We start from the raw sequence: 17,259 nt of genomic DNA, 5'->3' as shown, positions 1-17,259 counted from the left end.
TTGCTCAAACAGACAAGCCTGTTTACATTTTCAGATGACAGGGCAGCTCGTTTTGTCTCAACAACATGCCCTGACAGTGAAAACAATCTTTCACAAAGTATGGATGTGGCAGGTGTTGCTAAGTGTCTGCAGACATCGTTTTGTAAATTAATTTACCGTTCAGAAGAACCTCTATTTCTGTTTGCCGCTGCTCTCTTTACTGCCTATGGCTGCATTTTCCATTTTTCCTACTACAGGCTAGGTCAAACAGGAAATGCACACTGCATTAATAAAAGTAGTGCTGATAAAATGAGTTTGCTTTAATGCGTTATTAACGTGTTAATTTTGCAATGTAATGTGGTGTTACATTTCTTTCTTTAGCTTTAGCTCTTATCTTGCAGGATTCAAAATTACATGTATGTACTGTAATGTCAGTTAAACAAGGAATACATCAGAATCTGTGGAATTTTGATATGAGAAGTTATCAGGGATGCTTATGTGGTGAATATTTCAATTCTTAAGGGAGGTAAAAAATATCCCCAGAAAATGTTATTGCTTCTAATATTTCAATATATGTCATACTAATGAACTTGAAGCATGCCAGAAAACACAGGTAAGCATTGACATATGGTATAATTAACTGCAGTATGTTAATATAAAAAATGATTGGAGATCAAACTGAAGAAATGTAGTTATAATGATATATGTGATACATCAACCATAACTGTAAAGCATACTGGAATCTCCATCTTAAAAATACTGTTATAAACAAAGGGAATTTCTTTGTGTCTAAAGCCTGCAAAACAGACACTGTGTTTTGTTTGCTTTATAGTGCCATTTTAAATCATATGGGAGACAGAATTGGGCTGTTTCTGTTTCATTAATTAAAACTGAAGAAACAATCACCAAGCTGTGTTAACAACGATTCTTAGTTACCTCCAGAGTAAACAATTCCATGTTGGAGAGGTCCAGTGTATGTACCAATCTTCAGCCGACCTGTGGTCTGAAAGAAACCCAGACTCAGCCACATACACGTATACAATATTTGTGCATCTTTACAGAGCAACAACGGTCTAAACAAAAAACTATTATTTAAACACTTTCACCACAATATAAGCAGAGTATGGTATTTTGTTCGTACAGACTTCCATAGTATACACTCACAGTGTCGACCTGCCGCAGCACAGTCCCTTCTCCAAAGAATACAGGCTTCCTGGCATCCACCAGGATCAGGTCAAAGTAGGACTGCCAGGGCCGGTGGGGCATGCCTGGCTGCAATAAACACAGAAAAATTTGTTCAGCTACCTTTCTGAGAACAATCACTGATATAATTAATTCCCTAGCCCTTTAAGGCCTATTCACACAAAAACTTGTTTCCATCTCAATTACATGGACTTACATTCATTTATTGGAGAGTTGCCCTAAACCTAAATACTACTGTTCTAGCCCTAACCTTTAATGTAAACCTACCTCACCCTAACAATAAACCAAGTCATCTCTCTAAAATTCAATGATTTACATGGTAGGTAGTGTTGCACAGTACACCGATACTAGAAAGGCATCAAAATTCCCTGCCATTAAAACATACATACCATACCCTGTTTTATAGGTGTCTGCTCATGAATGACAGTTCTAATGAGAGCCATATATCCTGAGTGCTATGTGTGTGTGCAGTACTCTGCTTTCATTTCAGGCAGAGTGGGTGGTTTGTTTTTTATTCTAATTTTTCACTCTGTATTGGGGTATTTCACTCTGGGGTACTTTCTAGGTAATAAGTGAGAGGCATGACTGCAACTACAGGTGCTCTTGACCATCTATGGCTCTTAGAGAAAGCAGACACACAAATCCTAAATCCAAAGTGAAATTTGGCATTATTTTGCTTATGTAGCCAGCATTCAGGACAAGCCAATGGATACTGAAAAGCTGGTAAGAGGTTCCAAGCACACACAAGCCAAGGGACCCAACAGATATGCCAACTTGTGTAAATACTGTAATTTAAAGAGCAACAGGTTAGTGATTAGGCAAATGTGGTAGATAACATAACTACACCATGACATGCCAAGTCAATGGAGTGTGACTTATTTTGTGACACGCTTTTTACAGACCTTTAGAGATTTACAAGGAAATTAAGGGCAACTGTCTAATTTATCTGTTGTACAGTATCTGTTACCTATGAGACTTCATTTCTGTTGCTTTATGACCTCTTTTCACATTCTCTAAGGCAACGACATTGTCAAAATACTTTTTTATTAGGTTCCATATTCTGTCATCTATAATTCCATTACATTTTTGATGCTTTCCTTTTTTCTTGCGATATCGTATTAGTATCAAGATCACATTATTGGTAGAGACCTGGATTGGATACACACACACACACACACACAATTTTTTTTTGTCTCATTACACTGACTTAAACTCATTTATTTGAGTCTTGTCCTTGCCCCCTGTGAGGGAAATTTTCAATAGAATACATTGACAGACATTACTGCTGCCTCCCTATGTGTGTGCTACCTCCCTGTGTGACCTGTGTGAATTCAACAAAGACTTTTGACGCTGTGTATTTCAGTAGGGAAATACAAGAACCAGACGAAAGGACAGGTAGTCACACAGACCTGCTAAAGCATGATTTACATGTGACTAACTCTAATGTGTAAACGGAAACTGCTGCACAGATACAAAAGTTGTCATTTCCTTTGTCCTGGGTCAATTGGTATTAGGCCCGTGCTGCAGAATGAATGCTCTGCTTTCTCGGCTGCTTTGCCTATTAAACTTGCCATCCCATAACCTGAGTTTTGCCTCCTAGTTATTTTTTGCCATGACACCTCCCACTGTCCTACTCACACACACCTACCCACAACATGTAGAATTTCAGTTTTTGTAAGTAAATCCAGTTTATACAGAGCCATGTGTACTGACACCTTATGTGATTTACATTAAATAAAACCTATTGTTTGTCATTTCTCTTCTCTTGAACACACTATCATCAAACCATTCACTAATCTGTTCCAGAAATTTCAGAGCTTGATGGTTCAATTCAAATCCATTCAAATTCCTGACAGTGCACTTTACTTAAACATCAGTGTTACCTTTGGTCCATGAGGAAAGTCAAACAGGTATGTCATAATTTTCTGTAACAAGACAGGAGAGTTTGTTTTTTTTTTTTTACATTGTGCTTGAGGGTCCCCCCCCCAAAAAAGAAAATGACATTATTACTCTATTACGCAACTTAAGTATTTATACAAGTGTCAAAATTAATCAGTAAATAATCTTTTCTACAGAAATTATTTAAATTATTAAAAATGATTTCAGTTTCTGGGTTGCTTTAAACATTTATTAATGTGTCACACTGTGAAATGTCATTTCACCTCTGTGTACTTGTAATCACTGTTGGTGGCCAGAAATACTTTGGCTACTTCATTCATGCGACTGAGGAGGAGGGGAAGCTTTGGCTTGGAGGAAGAAGACACAACAAACATCAACAACACAGACACAATGAACAGTAAAGAATTGAAACTGAATTCACTACTACTAAAGTATTTATCAGCCTAACTATAATATTAAAGTTCAAGGTAGCATTTAGCTGGTGTATATACTTACATCCTTTACCACATACTTTTCCAGGTTTTCTACAGTTTTTTCTTTTAAGGACCCCTGTAAAAACAGAGAACACAGTGAACTGAGTGGTGTGGACGAATTGAGCACTGACTGCAATCAATGGCATGCGGTTGCATGTAGATGGGTTTATGTGGAAAAGAAAATTATTCTACCTTGAAATGAACCCAGTCTACGGCATCTCTGACATCCTGAAACATGCTCTTGTAGGACATAAAAAGGTCGCCATCTTTGAAGCCAGTCTCACAACTACAGAGATGATTAAAATCATTTTAGAGTCTAAATATAAGTAGCATAAGAGACTTTTGTCCAGGATATGAATTCTTAGATAGGCAGTTAGATTACTTTATTGAAACAAATTTGTTACAACAGGTTCAATAACAGTGACGCAGGAAAAGAACTTAAGAATGTAAAAAGAATGTAACGTTGGGCAAAATTATATTATTTTTATATAATGTATATAATGGTAAGTAGCCAGATAATAGAATAAGCAAATAAACACTGCATAAAGTTCAGATGGATTTAGTGAAAAAGGATATACTATATATGTATATATATGTGTGTGTGTGTGTGTGTTAATCAATGACATTAACTGTATGGTGCACATTTATATTACATACATTATTACATACCGGCAGTAAGAGGGGTAAATTCTCATCTATTTGGGCTAAAGACATTTGACTGAAAGCACTTCACTTATTGACCAGCAGGTCATGAAGGGGATGTGAGGTGTTCAACAGTGTGTGCAGCATCCTCCATTCCATACCCAACCTCATAGGCTCCAAAGAAATTCCCAGCACAGAGCTAGTCTTCCTAATAAATTTGTTCAGTTTGCTGATGTCACTGACTCTGATGCTGCGGCTGCAGCAGCATAAAGGAGTGAATAATAATAAACTGACCACAACAGATAACGTGTAAAACTTTTTGCTGCACACATTAAAAGACATGAAATTTCCTTAAGGAGTAGAGTCTGGTCTGTCCCTTCTTAGAAATGATGCTTGACCATTGACTGTATATAGGGGGTGGACCTATACAGTGTAACGTAACCCGTAGTGTTATGCACTGCGAGAACGGAGCCAATTCATTCACCATTTTCTGCTGTTATGGACGTTTCCATGTTGCTTTTCTGGAGCCAGAAGTACCATATTTGGACAATAAGGCAGTGTGTAGAGAACGTTCCCGAGCGACCACTGAGTCAATCAGCAGTGAGCTTGATGAATGCATACACCTGTTGGATAGAGTGGCAAATCCATTCCTACCATGGAGGGATAGGGAGTCTAAAGCCATAATGTGTATGGGTAAAGCAAACGTGTCAATCATCCCCAAGTAAGGGTGGAACGAGGTGACATGGATTAAAAGAGGCACTTGATTGGTCAGTTATTTACCTGAATATCCGGAGCAAATACCGACATAAAAAAATAAGGTATATTAAGAGTGTGTTCAAACAAAAACGACAAAGCCACAATGTTTACTGTTGCAACAATAGTGACTTAGTAATTGGTGCTGGCTTTTCAATGGAAGTCAATGGGAGCCAGGGCTTGTTGGAGCCAGTGGCTACTTCCTATATGGCTTCAAACCCGGAAGCGGGTTTGCTATGTCCACCCCTTTTACAGTCATTGCGCTTGACTAGTTGTAGTCAGGCAGCTCTGTGTCTTAGTGGTTAGCACTTTTGCCTCACAGCAGGAAGGTTCTGGTTCAAAACCCAGCAGGGTTTCTGTGCAGACTTTGCATCTTCTTCCTGTGCCTGCGTTGGATTTCTCCAGGTACTCCGGTTTCCTCCCACAGTGCAAAAACATGTATGTCAGGTTGACTGGTGACTCTAAATTACGCATAGTACTAAGTGTGAGTGTGTGTGGATGTTTGTCTGTATGTGGTCCTGCGTTGGACCGGTGACCTGTCCATGGTGTACTCTTGCCTTTCACCCGAAAACAGCTGGGATAGGCTCCAATAGATCCACATGACCCTAAATAGGAATAAGCGGGTACAGATAATGGATGGATGGATGGAAGGATAGTCATAGTCATCCAACTGTCCACAACTATCACCTTGGTCATGGCCACATCCAAGAACAGGTAGCTGTTTGCACATTACACAAAAAAGTGATTTACTAGGCTAGAAAATGCTGCCAGCAAGACAATGTGAATGATGTACGGCCTGGTATGGAAAAGATCATAGGTTTTAAGACAGATATATTACACTAAGGGAAGCCTGAGCCAATAAATAGGTTGAACATTTTCAGTTCCTGCCTCCTCCTCCCTCTACTTGAGTCACACAAACTCCACACCCTTTCTCCCTCTACTATGTCCACAGTTGCTTCCCTCTCACACCTCCCCAGCATTCACAAACAGCAACTTACACAGTCCTGGTCCTACTCTTTTCACTGTCACTCGCCAACTGCCATCATGAACTTCAACACAGCCCCCAACCACCCGAGGAAGACTCTTTTTTCCACCTCATCCCCATTAATGAAATGGGTTTCTGTCTTTCAGACACTGGTCACTTTTATGGTAATATTCATTCATTATGGTATTGGGTATATATCTTTCTTTTAGGCGGCATTTTCAGTTGTGTTACACTAGGTGTTGTAGCTTAGCATGAACATAAGCGTCTTCACTTTTTCTGCTGTACTATAATGTCTTCAAGTGAGTCAAGAGAGCCAGGAGTGCATTCTAATGCTAGTGACTACTTGACAAAAATACAGTAAATATACACATATAAGTCACTTCGCTATATAAGTCAAACTACAAGCCAGAGGAGTGAAAAAATGTGACTTAAAGTCCAGAAAATGCAGTACTTATTAGTTCAGCTGCCAGGTTAATGAAAAAGAATGCATGTATGAAAGTGGTTATGGAGACTTGCTCTACCTCTGTGACCCCCTTTATGTTTCCATCACCCAAGTAAGGAAGCAACTGGAGAGAGAGTCAGTACAAGGCTGCAGGTCCTGATCAAGTCAGCACCTGTCCTCAAGGCCTGTGCTATACAGCTGTGTGGGACACTACAGTACCTCTTTGACCATGCCTGTGATGGATGTCTCTTTGCAACTGGTACACTAAATTATTACCCATCACTTATAGTATATGTTAAATGCCAACTTCTTTTATGCACTGTATTAGATTAAAGAGACAGCACTAAGTCTGGTAAAGTACAGCATGTAGGGAAAGTGTGTGTAGGTTTGAGAGTGCAGTGGGATTATGCAAGAGTGAATGCAACCATTTTAAGAAAATTAAAGAACTAACGTAGAACAGTGCTGTCCTGCCACACTGTATAATAGATTGCTCTCATGACTTTTAGACATGAACTGGACAAAGAGGATATGTCTGCAATGTCCTAGAAGGAAACTAGCATGTCTCACCAGGAGGCTAATCAATTAGCATTTACTAAGGCCCACCAACAACAAGGTTTCAAGATAACGGCTAGCAACCCCTCACACAATCCTTCTTGCCTGGACTCTGGCATGTCTGTAAAGGTTAACAAAAAGATAACTGACCTCAAAGATGACATCACGTCTTTCCAAAGAGCTGAGAAACAAAGACTCTTATCTGATGTTTTGGACATGTCTGCTAAACTTACCACTTCATTAAACACAAATATGCCAGATACTGTTCCATCACCCTAGTCCATCCTCCTGGACAGGGTAGTCACACTGTTTGTCACAGCGCAACAGTTGCAGCTAGTCTGTGGCATCGGCAACTAGGTCACACAAATAGACGGACTGAACTCAAAAATCTGGTAAAAGGAGTGAACTTTACTACAGAAAAGGTCTACCTTTTGAAACTACCTTCTGTGAAGCATGTGTGGAGGGCAAGTTGTCCACACAAACCAGTGGAAGAAATACGCTCCAAAAGCAAGTTGCAGCTGGTTCATTCTGATGTCTGGCCCCATGCAGGACATGACTGAATCCATAGGTGGAGTGAAGTATTTTGTCACTTTCATTGATGACTACTCCAGATGCTGTAAGGTACATGTCATTCGTGAAAAAAGTGAAGTTCTGAGTAAATTCAAAGAATTTGGGAAGACATTCTCAAATGAATGTGGACAAAAAGTGAAGAAACTGAGAACTGATAATGGTGGGGAATACACATCTCCAAAGAGTTTGAAATCTCAGGGTATTCACCATAAGATGACTGTACCTCATGCACCTCAGTAAAATGGTGTAGCAGAAAGGAAAAACATTGATTGAAGCAGCAATGAGTACGTTCTCACATGCCAAGCTACCAAAAATGTACTGGGCTGAAGCTGTAGCAACTGCAGCTTACATACAGAACAGGTTACCAACATCCGTCCTGAAGAGGGAGACACCTTATCAAAACAAAACCTTATCAAAGATGGTACGGAAAAAAGTCAGACATGAGTCACATAAGCGTTTTTGGTTGCACTGCTTATGCACATGTCCCAGACACAGAAAGAAGAGAACTGGACAAAAAGGCAGAAAAAACTTCGTTTCATGCGATATGCAGCCGTCTCCTGGATGAAGAAAAAAGGAGAATAGTCATTAGTCGAGATGTGATCGTCAACGAATCAGACTTTGAATGGAAACAGGAAATAAAAGTGTCCTCATCAGAGAATGAAGTAAACTTAAACATAAATGAAAGAGAAATGTCACTTTGTGTCAATGAGACCACAGCCAGTGAACTGCCTACAGAAGGTAGAAGGATCAGAAAGCCTCCAAAAAGATACGGATATGATGAGTTTGCAGACATAGCAAATGTTGATCAATATGCCAATGTGTGTTGTACCACAGAGCTAAGTACACTGAAAGAAGCAATGATGAGCCCAAAAGCAGCTGAGAATGAATCACTGCTAGAAAATGACACATGGGACTTAGTGGAGTTACCCAAGGATCGAAAGGCTATCGGATCAAAGTGGGTGTATAAAGTCAAGCATCACAGTGATGGACAAGTGGAAAGATTAAAGTGCCGACCTGTTGCTAAAGGATAGTCACAAATATTGTGTTGACTATGATGAAACATTTTCACCAGTGGTGAAATTCAGCTCAATTCGTACACTGTTGGCTTTTGCAGTTCAGAATAAACTACATGTGCACCAGATGGATGTTGTAACTGCATTCCTAAATGGACATCTGGAAGAGGAAATCTACATGGAGCAACCTGAAGGTTACATTAAACCAGGACAGGAACACTTAGTGTGCAAACTGAACAAGTCAATATATGGATTAAAACAGTCTCCTTGATTGGAGCAAAGCCTTCACAGAGTTCATGTTTGTGAGATCTCGAGAGCAACTAGAGATACTAGCTGTGTATGTTGATGATCTGATCTTGATTACAGAGTCAATGGAAAGCGTGAATGAGTTGAAAATGGCTCTCAAGAAGCGCTACAAGATGAAAGATATGGGTGAGCTTTCTTACATCTTGAGCATTTCTGTTGTGCAAGACAAGACACAGAACTGTGTCTTGCTTCATCAGAAGCACTACACTGAAGCTATTTTGCAGAACTATTGAATGGACAATGCCAATCCAGTTGCAACACCAGCTGACTCAAATGTCAAGTTGAGAAAAAATGACAACGTCAGTAAACCTGAGAATCCAAGTACCTATCAGTCTATGGTAGGATGTTTGCTGTATGCAGCTATGGCCACATGACCAGACATAGCACAAGCAGTGAGTGTTGTGTCAAGGTTTAATGCAAATCCAAATACTGCACATCTCACAGTGTGAAAAGAATCTTCAGATACTTGAAAGGTATCAAAAACCTTGCTCTCAAGTATGAGTCGTCAGAGGCAGAAGCTTTAGTGGGATACTCAGATGCTGACTGGGCTGGAGATCAAGATGACCGTCGTTCAGCCACGGGTAATATATTTTTTCTGGGTGGAGGAGCAGTGAGTTGGCTGAGTAATAAGCAGTCATCAGTTGCACTTTCAACAGCAGAAGCTGAGTATGTAGCACTCAGTCACGCGGCTCAAGAACACACTTGGTTGAAATGACTACTGAGTGATCTTGGTATGGATGATACACCAACAGTGATTCTAGAGAATAACCAAGCAGCTATTGCAACAGCAAAGAATCCTGTTGATCATGCAAGAACAAAGCACATAGACATTCGCTATCACTACATCCGTGAATGTGTGCAGAACGCGCAAATACAACTACAATACTCACCTTGAGTATCTGGAGCAATTACTGAAGAAATCAACCAGGCAAGCAAACAGGTAGGTTTCTGAGGGAAAGGATAGTAAGACAAACACTGTTTTACAGATAGTGAGCAACAAACAGGATAAATAACACTAATTTAAGACATTCACATTTGTTTTCCATTTAGTTTTCAGGCAAAGTCTGTGTTTTTACCAACATCAGTCAAATACAATATATCAGCAAAAATCAATTTCTCAGTGGCAATTATGTACTGTATGTAAGCTGACAATTAACATTGGCATGGTGTGCCATGTTGTGGAGAAATGATTTTTGAGGAGGCCAAGTGAGAGAAGTCCTCAAAACTATGTTGCAGCTTCTACATCCAATTGTGGTGGCAGGGTGTGGGGGGGCGGTGAGGGTGCATGGTGGCGGGGTGTGATCACGGCGAGGCTGCAGGAGGAGCAGTGGAGCAGCGGCCAGGGAAGGCAGCCAAATAGGGGGAAATTGGCTCCAGCTGCTAGTCATCAAATATAATGACCTACCTCTGCATATATATAGGAGGAGGAGTGACAGTGAGAGGGGAACGACAACACGACAGAAGACATGAGACACCCTGCTGCAGAGCAGGAGACGTCCGCAAATCTTAAATAAAGCAAGTTAAACGGCAATGCTGTGTGAGTGTGTGTGATTTCAAGGGGAAGAACCTGAATAGTAGCGGTGGTGTGTTACACCAATGTATTGAGATGATCTATTAAGTGACTGTTACCATTTTACACAAAATTGTCTCATACTATTGCATCTACTATCTCTCTCTCTCGCACACACATAAACAAATACACAGTCGAAAACATCATCTTACAATTTACGAAACGTCTCACCCATAATCAGCCACTTAATAGACATTCACAGACAGACACATTCACAACATAATATGGGCTGTTTCACTTACTGTAAAAACACTCATTTAGAAATGGGAAACTCATGACATCCAGAAACAACAAGAATTACTAAAACTGATAAATAGAGAGTTTTCATTAAAATGACATTTACACTACAATCTGAAAAAATGGGGAAGTCTAGCTTCCCTTAGCTTCTGGGAGAAAATGTCACTGTACATTAATGCTATTTATGATTCAGAAACTTGTTAATTATAACTCCGATCACATAAGGTTTAGCAACAGTGCTACAATAGCACTCTGTTCACAGGTTCAGACCAGTCATGCCATTCATATGTTTATCATGTTTGCATGTTTATATCACGTTTTAACATTTGGTTTTTATTCCATGATTAGTTTTAGCGTAGTTGTGTTGATGTGTTATCTTACCAGGCAGGTTAAACAGTGTGTTGAGGATGTAAAAGCGGTCTGTGTCTCCACGTTGAATAAATTTGTTTGGGTACATCTCCCTAATGTCAGGTCTATGCACAGAAGAGAAACAAGTGATGAAAACTTAGGTGTACAAAGAGTTCATTTTTTATTTTTTAGTATTACATATTGTATTACAAGTTGTAGGTCTGGAGAATTTTGATTCATTCAGGTACTTTTAACTATTTTAAGTGGTTTAATAGGTCCAGTAAATTTGGGATGATTTGCATTGTGATTTGGTGCTATACAAATAAAATTGAATTGAATTGAATTCTCTGTTTTACTGTAAATTCCAAATTGGTCCTATGATATATTTATGTTTAATGTTGCATGTGTAAAAAATGAAAAGTCTAACAATGTGGCTGGTTCTTGGTTTATCTTGGTTCTTTAGAGATGTGACTATGTTGACAGCTCATTAGAAGTAGTGGACCTCACCCTCTCAAGAAGTTGAACCCATGCACACACACCAGGATGTTCCCATAGGCATCCACTTTGAGCAGGGTTCCATACATTGTGTCAAACACCAGACCTCTGAGGAAAATTGAGAGGTGAATTAGGATAGTAAATCAGAGACTAAAAGCAAACACCACACATGAGAGAATTTGTTACAGTGTTATTCATATGTCAAGTAGGTATTCAAACTGATTAAAAATAACAAGGCTCTGTGAACCAGCCTGGTGGGGAAGGAAGGATCATAGACAAAGTTGAGCAGCTCTTGTGGATATCCAATGGACACCAGACGTTCAACTGTCAAGTCAAAGCCCAGTGACTCATACTCAGGAGATTTATACACTGTACAGACAGACAAGAAGACAGGTTCAGGTTCAAAACAGACATGTCAGCCTGATGAAAGAAGTAAAAAAAAAAAAAAGCAAAAAACAGTACTAGTTTCGATTATACTTACACCCATGGACAAAATTATTGGTACCCTTCCATTAAAGAAAGAAAACCCACAACAGTCACTGAAATAACTTGAAACTGAAAAAAGTAATAAAAAATAAAAATTTACTGAAAATGAACTAATGAGGGCAGCATGGTGGCTGAGTGGTTACCACTGTTGCCTTCACAGCAAGAAGGTCGTGAGCTCGCAACCCAGCCTTTCTGTGTGGAGTTTGCATGTTCTCCCCATGCTTGCGTGGGTTTACTCCGGGTAGTCTCGAGTGACTGCTTTATCTACCAGTAGTTGATGTTTTGCTCCTCTGGTGTTCTTACCCATCCCTTTCTGGGCCCCGCTCATGTATTGAGCCATGTGCTTACTCATCTTAGCCACTATGACGGAGCTTCCATGTTGTGCAGAGGCAGGTTATCGGGCGGTAGTTGGATGGGACTGCTCCCTTTTGGGGGTCTTTCATGATCAGGACTCTCCAACGACTCTGGGTGAGTCCCATCCATTAGCAGCTGGCTCATTTGAGCTGCCAGGCGCTCATGGAGGGCAGTTAGCTTTTTTAGCTAGTAAGTGTGGATCATGCCAAGCCCCGGTGCTGTCCAGTTCTTGAGACCCTTTCTTGGATATCTGCCATTGTGATGGTTACCGGTTCCTGTTCTGGGAGGTGGCTGTGGTCTGCTCTCAGGTCTGCCAGCCACTGGACATTGGTGTTATGTGATGCCCCCTTCTCCCATATGTTTTTTCCAGTATTGTTCAGTCGCCAGCCTTGGTGGGTCTGCTCTCATGTTACTACCCTGCCACTGATAGTACACTTTGGATGGTTCGGTGGAGAACACCTTGTTTATTCTCCTTGCTTCTATTTCTCTGGTGTACCTCTTCAGGCATGTGGCCAGGGCTGTGAGTTGTTGCTTGGCAGTCTCCAGGGCCTTGGGTATGGACAGCTTGCTGTACATCTTACCCAACTTCATCCCACTGATAGTTGGCTAACTTCTCTCCATGTTGCCAAATGTATTCCTGGGGCCAGAGGGGGCGACATCGAGTCAAATCTGAAGCTGCTGGCTAAGGCTAATCGTAAATATAGAAAAATTGTTATTCACGTCGGCAGCAATGACACCCGATTACGCCAATCGGAGGTCACTAAAATTAATCTTGAGTCGGTGTGTAACTTTGCTAAATTAATGTCGGACTCCGTAGTTTTCTCTGGACCCCTCCCCAATCTGACCAGCGATGACATGTTTAGCCGCATGTCGTCGTTCCGTCGCTGGCTGTCTAGGTGGTGTCCAGCAAACGATGTGGGCTTCATAGACAATTGGGCCACTTTTTGGGGAAAACCCGGTCTGGTAGCGAGAGATGGCATCCATCCCACTTTGAATGGTGCAGCTCTCATCTCTAGAAATTTGGCCGAGTTTATTAGCCGACCTAAAGCCTGACAATCCAGGGTGGGGACCGGGATGCAGAGACTCAGTCTAAAACGCCTCTCTGCAGTTTCCTTAGAGCCGCCGCCCCCCTCAAACCACATAGAGACTGTGTCTGCCCCTCGAACATATAAATCAAATAAATCAGAAGTTAACAGAAGAGGAGTTATTCATCAAAACCTAATAAAAATTAAGACCACTCCTCTTATTGAACAGAAAAACAGAACTGTCAAATGTGGATTAATAAATATTAGGTCTCTTTTATCTAAATCTCTGTTAGTAAATGATTTGATAACTGATCACCAAATTGACCTACTTTATCTTACTGAAACCTGGTTACAGCAGGATGAATATGTCAGTCTGAATGAATCAACCCCCCTCAGTCATAAAAATTATCATGTTCCTCGAAGCACAGGTCGAGGTGGAGGAGCAGCTGCAATCTTCCACTCAAACTTATTATTAAACTTTCATCCTCAGAACAGTTATAACTCATTTGAGAGCCTCACTCTTAGTCTCTCGCATCCAAACTGGAAAACACAAAAACCAGTTCTACTTGTCATTGTGTACCGTCCACCTGTCCCTTACTCAGAGTTTTTAACTGAATTCCTTGACTTCCTGTCTGATTTAGTGCTTAGATCAGATAAAGTCATTATAGTGGGAGATTTTAACATTCATGTAGATGTTGAAAATAACAGCCTCAGCATTGCATTTAATTCTATATTAGATTCAATTGGTTTTATTCAAAATGTTAATAAACCCACCCACTGTTTCAATCACACCCTTGATCTTGTTCTGACCTATGGGCATTGAATTGAACATCTAATAGTTTTTCCCCATAATCCTGTTTTGTCAGATCATTCCTTAATAACTTTTGAATTTAAAATGATGGATCATGCAGCATTTGGAAGAAAATTCCACTACAGCAGATGTTTATCCGACAACGCTGTTAATAAATTTAAGAAAATGATTCCATCTTTATTTACATCTATCTCAAAAATAAACATAGTGGAGGGCAGCTGCTTCAATCCCACTCCCTACCAAATTGATCATGTTGTTGACAGCGCTGTAACCTCACTGCGTGAAACGCTTGATTCTGTAGCCCCTCTGAAAAAGAAGTTAGTGAATCAGAGAAGACTAGCCCCATGGCATAATTTACATATTCGTACCTTAAAGCAGGCATCACGAAGGCTGGAAAGGAAGTGGCGTTCCACAAATTTAAAGGAAATTTTTCTAGCCTGGAAAAACAGTCTACTAACATATAAAAAAGCTCTCCGTAAAGCCAGAACTGCATACTATTCATCACTAATAGAGGAAAATAAGAACAATCCCAGGTTTCTTTTCAGCACTGTAGCCAGGCTAACAAAAAGTCACAGCTCTGTTGAGCCCAGTGTTCCCTTAGCTCTCAGCAGTGATGAATTTATTAGTTTCTTTACAAATAAAATCACAACTATTAGAGATAAAATTCAGCAGATGCTTCCTATACCTGCAATAAATGAATCTTCTACTACAGTAGCTCTTGAATCATCTGTAGGACCTCAGTTATGTTTAGACTGCTTCTCTCCCATAGATCTCTCTGAATTTAGATCAGTAGTTGCTTCATCGAAATCATCAACGTGTCTCTTAGACCCCATCCCGACTAGACTGCTTAAAGACACCCTGCCATTAATGAACTCATCTTTATTAGACTAAATTTATCTCTAGTATCAGGCTACGTACCACAGGCCTTTAAGACTGCAGTAATCAAACCTTTACTCAAAAAGCCTAGTCTTGATCCAGGAGTCTTGGCTAATTATAGACCAATATCCAACCTGCCATTTATTTCCAAAATCCTAGAAAAAGCTGTTGCTAAGCAGCTATCAGACCACTTACACAGGAATGAACTATTTGAAGATTTTCAATCAGGATTTAGAGCACATCATAGTACAGAAACAGCACTGTTAAAAGTTACCAACGATCTTCTCTTAGCCTCAGATAATGGACTTGTTTCTATACTTGTCCTCCTAGACCTTAGTGCTGCATTCAACACCATTCACCACAACATCTTATTACAGAGACTGCAGCATGTGACTGGTATCAGAGGAACAGCGTTAAAATGGTTCCAGTCCTATTTATCAGACAGATTCCAGTTTGTTCATGTCCATGATGAACCTTCCACACGAACAAAAGTTAGTTATGGAGTTCCACAAGACTCTGTGCTAGGACCGATTCTGTTCACCCTGTACATGCTTCCTTTAGGATATGTCATTAGGAAGCACTCTATTAATTACCACTGCTATGCAGATGACACTCAGTTATATCTATCTATTAAACCTGTTAACACAAACCAGTTAACCAGACTTCAAGCCTGTCTAACTGACATAAAGGCCTGGTTGACCAGTAACTTTCTACATTTAAACTCAGAGAAAACAGAAGTTATTGTATTTGGGCCTAAAAACCTCAGAAATAGCTTTTCTAACAATATAGCTACTTTAGATGGCATAGCCCTGGCCTCCAGCACTACTGTAAAAAACATTATTTTTGACTAGGACATGTCCTTTAATTCACACATAAAACAAATCTCTAGAACTGCATTCTTTCACCTGCGCAACATTTCCAAAATTAGGAACATCCTGGCTCAAAATGATGCAGAAAAACTAGTCCATGCATTTGTTACCTCAAGGTTAGATTACTGTAACTCGTTACTATCTGGATGTCCCAATATCTCCATAAAAAGCCTCCAATTAATCCAGAATGCCGCAGCCAGAGTCCTGACAGGAACTAGCAAGAGAGATCATATTTCTCCTATATTGGCTTCTCTTCATTGGCTCCCTGTAAAATATAGAATAGAATTTAAAATCCTTCTTCTCACATACAAATCCTTTCATAATCAAGCTCCTTCATACCTTAAAGACCTCATAGTACCATATTATCCCAATAGACCACTTCGCTCTCAGAGTGCAGGTCTACTTGTGGTTCCCAAAGTTTCCAAAAGCAGACTGGGAGGCAGAGCCTTTAGTTATCAAGCTCCTCTCCTGTGGAACCCCCAGCCTGGGTTCAGGAGGCAGACACTCCCTGTACTTTTAAGGCTAGACTTAAAACCTTCCTCTTTGACAAAGCATATAGTTAGGGCTGGCCTCAGGCAACCCTGAACCATCCCTTAGTTATGCTACTATAGGCCTAGACTGCCCGAGGACCATCAGTGCACTGAGCTCCAAATCACAATTCAATCATCTCAAGGCACTTTACAAAAACTAAAACTAAAAACCCAACAAATCCCTTATGAGCAAGCACTTGGCGACAGTGGAGAGCAAAAACTCCCTTTAACAGAAAAAAAAAAACCTCCAGCAGAACCAGGCTCAGTTTGGGCGGCCATCTGCCTCAAACAGTTGGAGTGAGTGGATAGAGGAGAGAGAAAAGAACAGCAACAATAAACAACAAATAGACACTGCAGGTTGGTGGGGTCAGTAACCAGTACCAGGGACACCTGCAGAAGGCACAGAGAGAGAGAGAACAGAGAGAGAGCACAAACTAGGGGAGAGAGAGGACAAAGTTGTGACAAAGTGACATTCAATGGTGGAATATACATGTGAGGAGGGAGTAGAGGAGAGGGGAAGGAAAGGAAGGGGAGAGTTAGGGTAGGGGAGCTCTGTGCACCGATGGTCCTTGGGCAGTCTAGGCTTATAGCAGCATAACTAAGGGATGGTTCAGGGTTACCTGAACCCAGCCCTAACTATACGCTTTGTCAAAAAGGAAGGTTTTAAGTCTAGCTTTAAAAGTACAGAGAGTGTCTGTCTCCTAAACCCAGACTAGGAGCTGGGCCCACAGTAGAGGAGTTTGATAGCTAAAGGCTCTGCCTCCCATTCTACTTTTGGAAAACTCTGGGAGCCACAAGTAGACCTGCACTCTGAGGTGTCCATCTTACTCATGATCTTCAA

At 40.6% G+C, this 17,259-nt stretch overlaps 1 protein-coding gene across 4 annotated transcripts in view; it reads right to left on the bottom strand.

Annotated features, from left to right (window-relative positions):
• nt5c2a (5'-nucleotidase, cytosolic IIa) overlaps positions 1 to 17,259 on the bottom strand; it is a 41,021-nt gene that overhangs the window by 11,328 nt on the left and 12,434 nt on the right. For all 4 annotated transcript variants that reach the window (XM_026309623.1, XM_026309625.1, XM_026309624.1 and 1 more), the window contains 10 exons: positions 11,719 to 11,836; positions 11,480 to 11,575; positions 11,006 to 11,097; positions 9,708 to 9,765; positions 3,747 to 3,840; positions 3,577 to 3,630; positions 3,345 to 3,428; positions 3,066 to 3,107; positions 1,144 to 1,251; positions 916 to 982 (listed from right to left, as the gene is read on the bottom strand). In XM_026309623.1, the coding sequence (XP_026165408.1) occupies positions 916 to 982; positions 1,144 to 1,251; positions 3,066 to 3,107; positions 3,345 to 3,428; positions 3,577 to 3,630; positions 3,747 to 3,840; positions 9,708 to 9,765; positions 11,006 to 11,097; positions 11,480 to 11,575; positions 11,719 to 11,836 (813 nt within the window). The remainder of the gene's footprint in view (positions 1 to 915; positions 983 to 1,143; positions 1,252 to 3,065; positions 3,108 to 3,344; positions 3,429 to 3,576; positions 3,631 to 3,746; positions 3,841 to 9,707; positions 9,766 to 11,005; positions 11,098 to 11,479; positions 11,576 to 11,718; positions 11,837 to 17,259) is intronic.

The sequence above is a fragment of the Mastacembelus armatus genome, chromosome 15 (genome assembly GCF_900324485.2).
Source record: "Mastacembelus armatus chromosome 15, fMasArm1.2, whole genome shotgun sequence".
NCBI classification, from domain to species: domain Eukaryota; kingdom Metazoa; phylum Chordata; class Actinopteri; order Synbranchiformes; family Mastacembelidae; genus Mastacembelus; species Mastacembelus armatus.
This window is presented reverse-complemented; position numbering and strand designations above follow the sequence as displayed.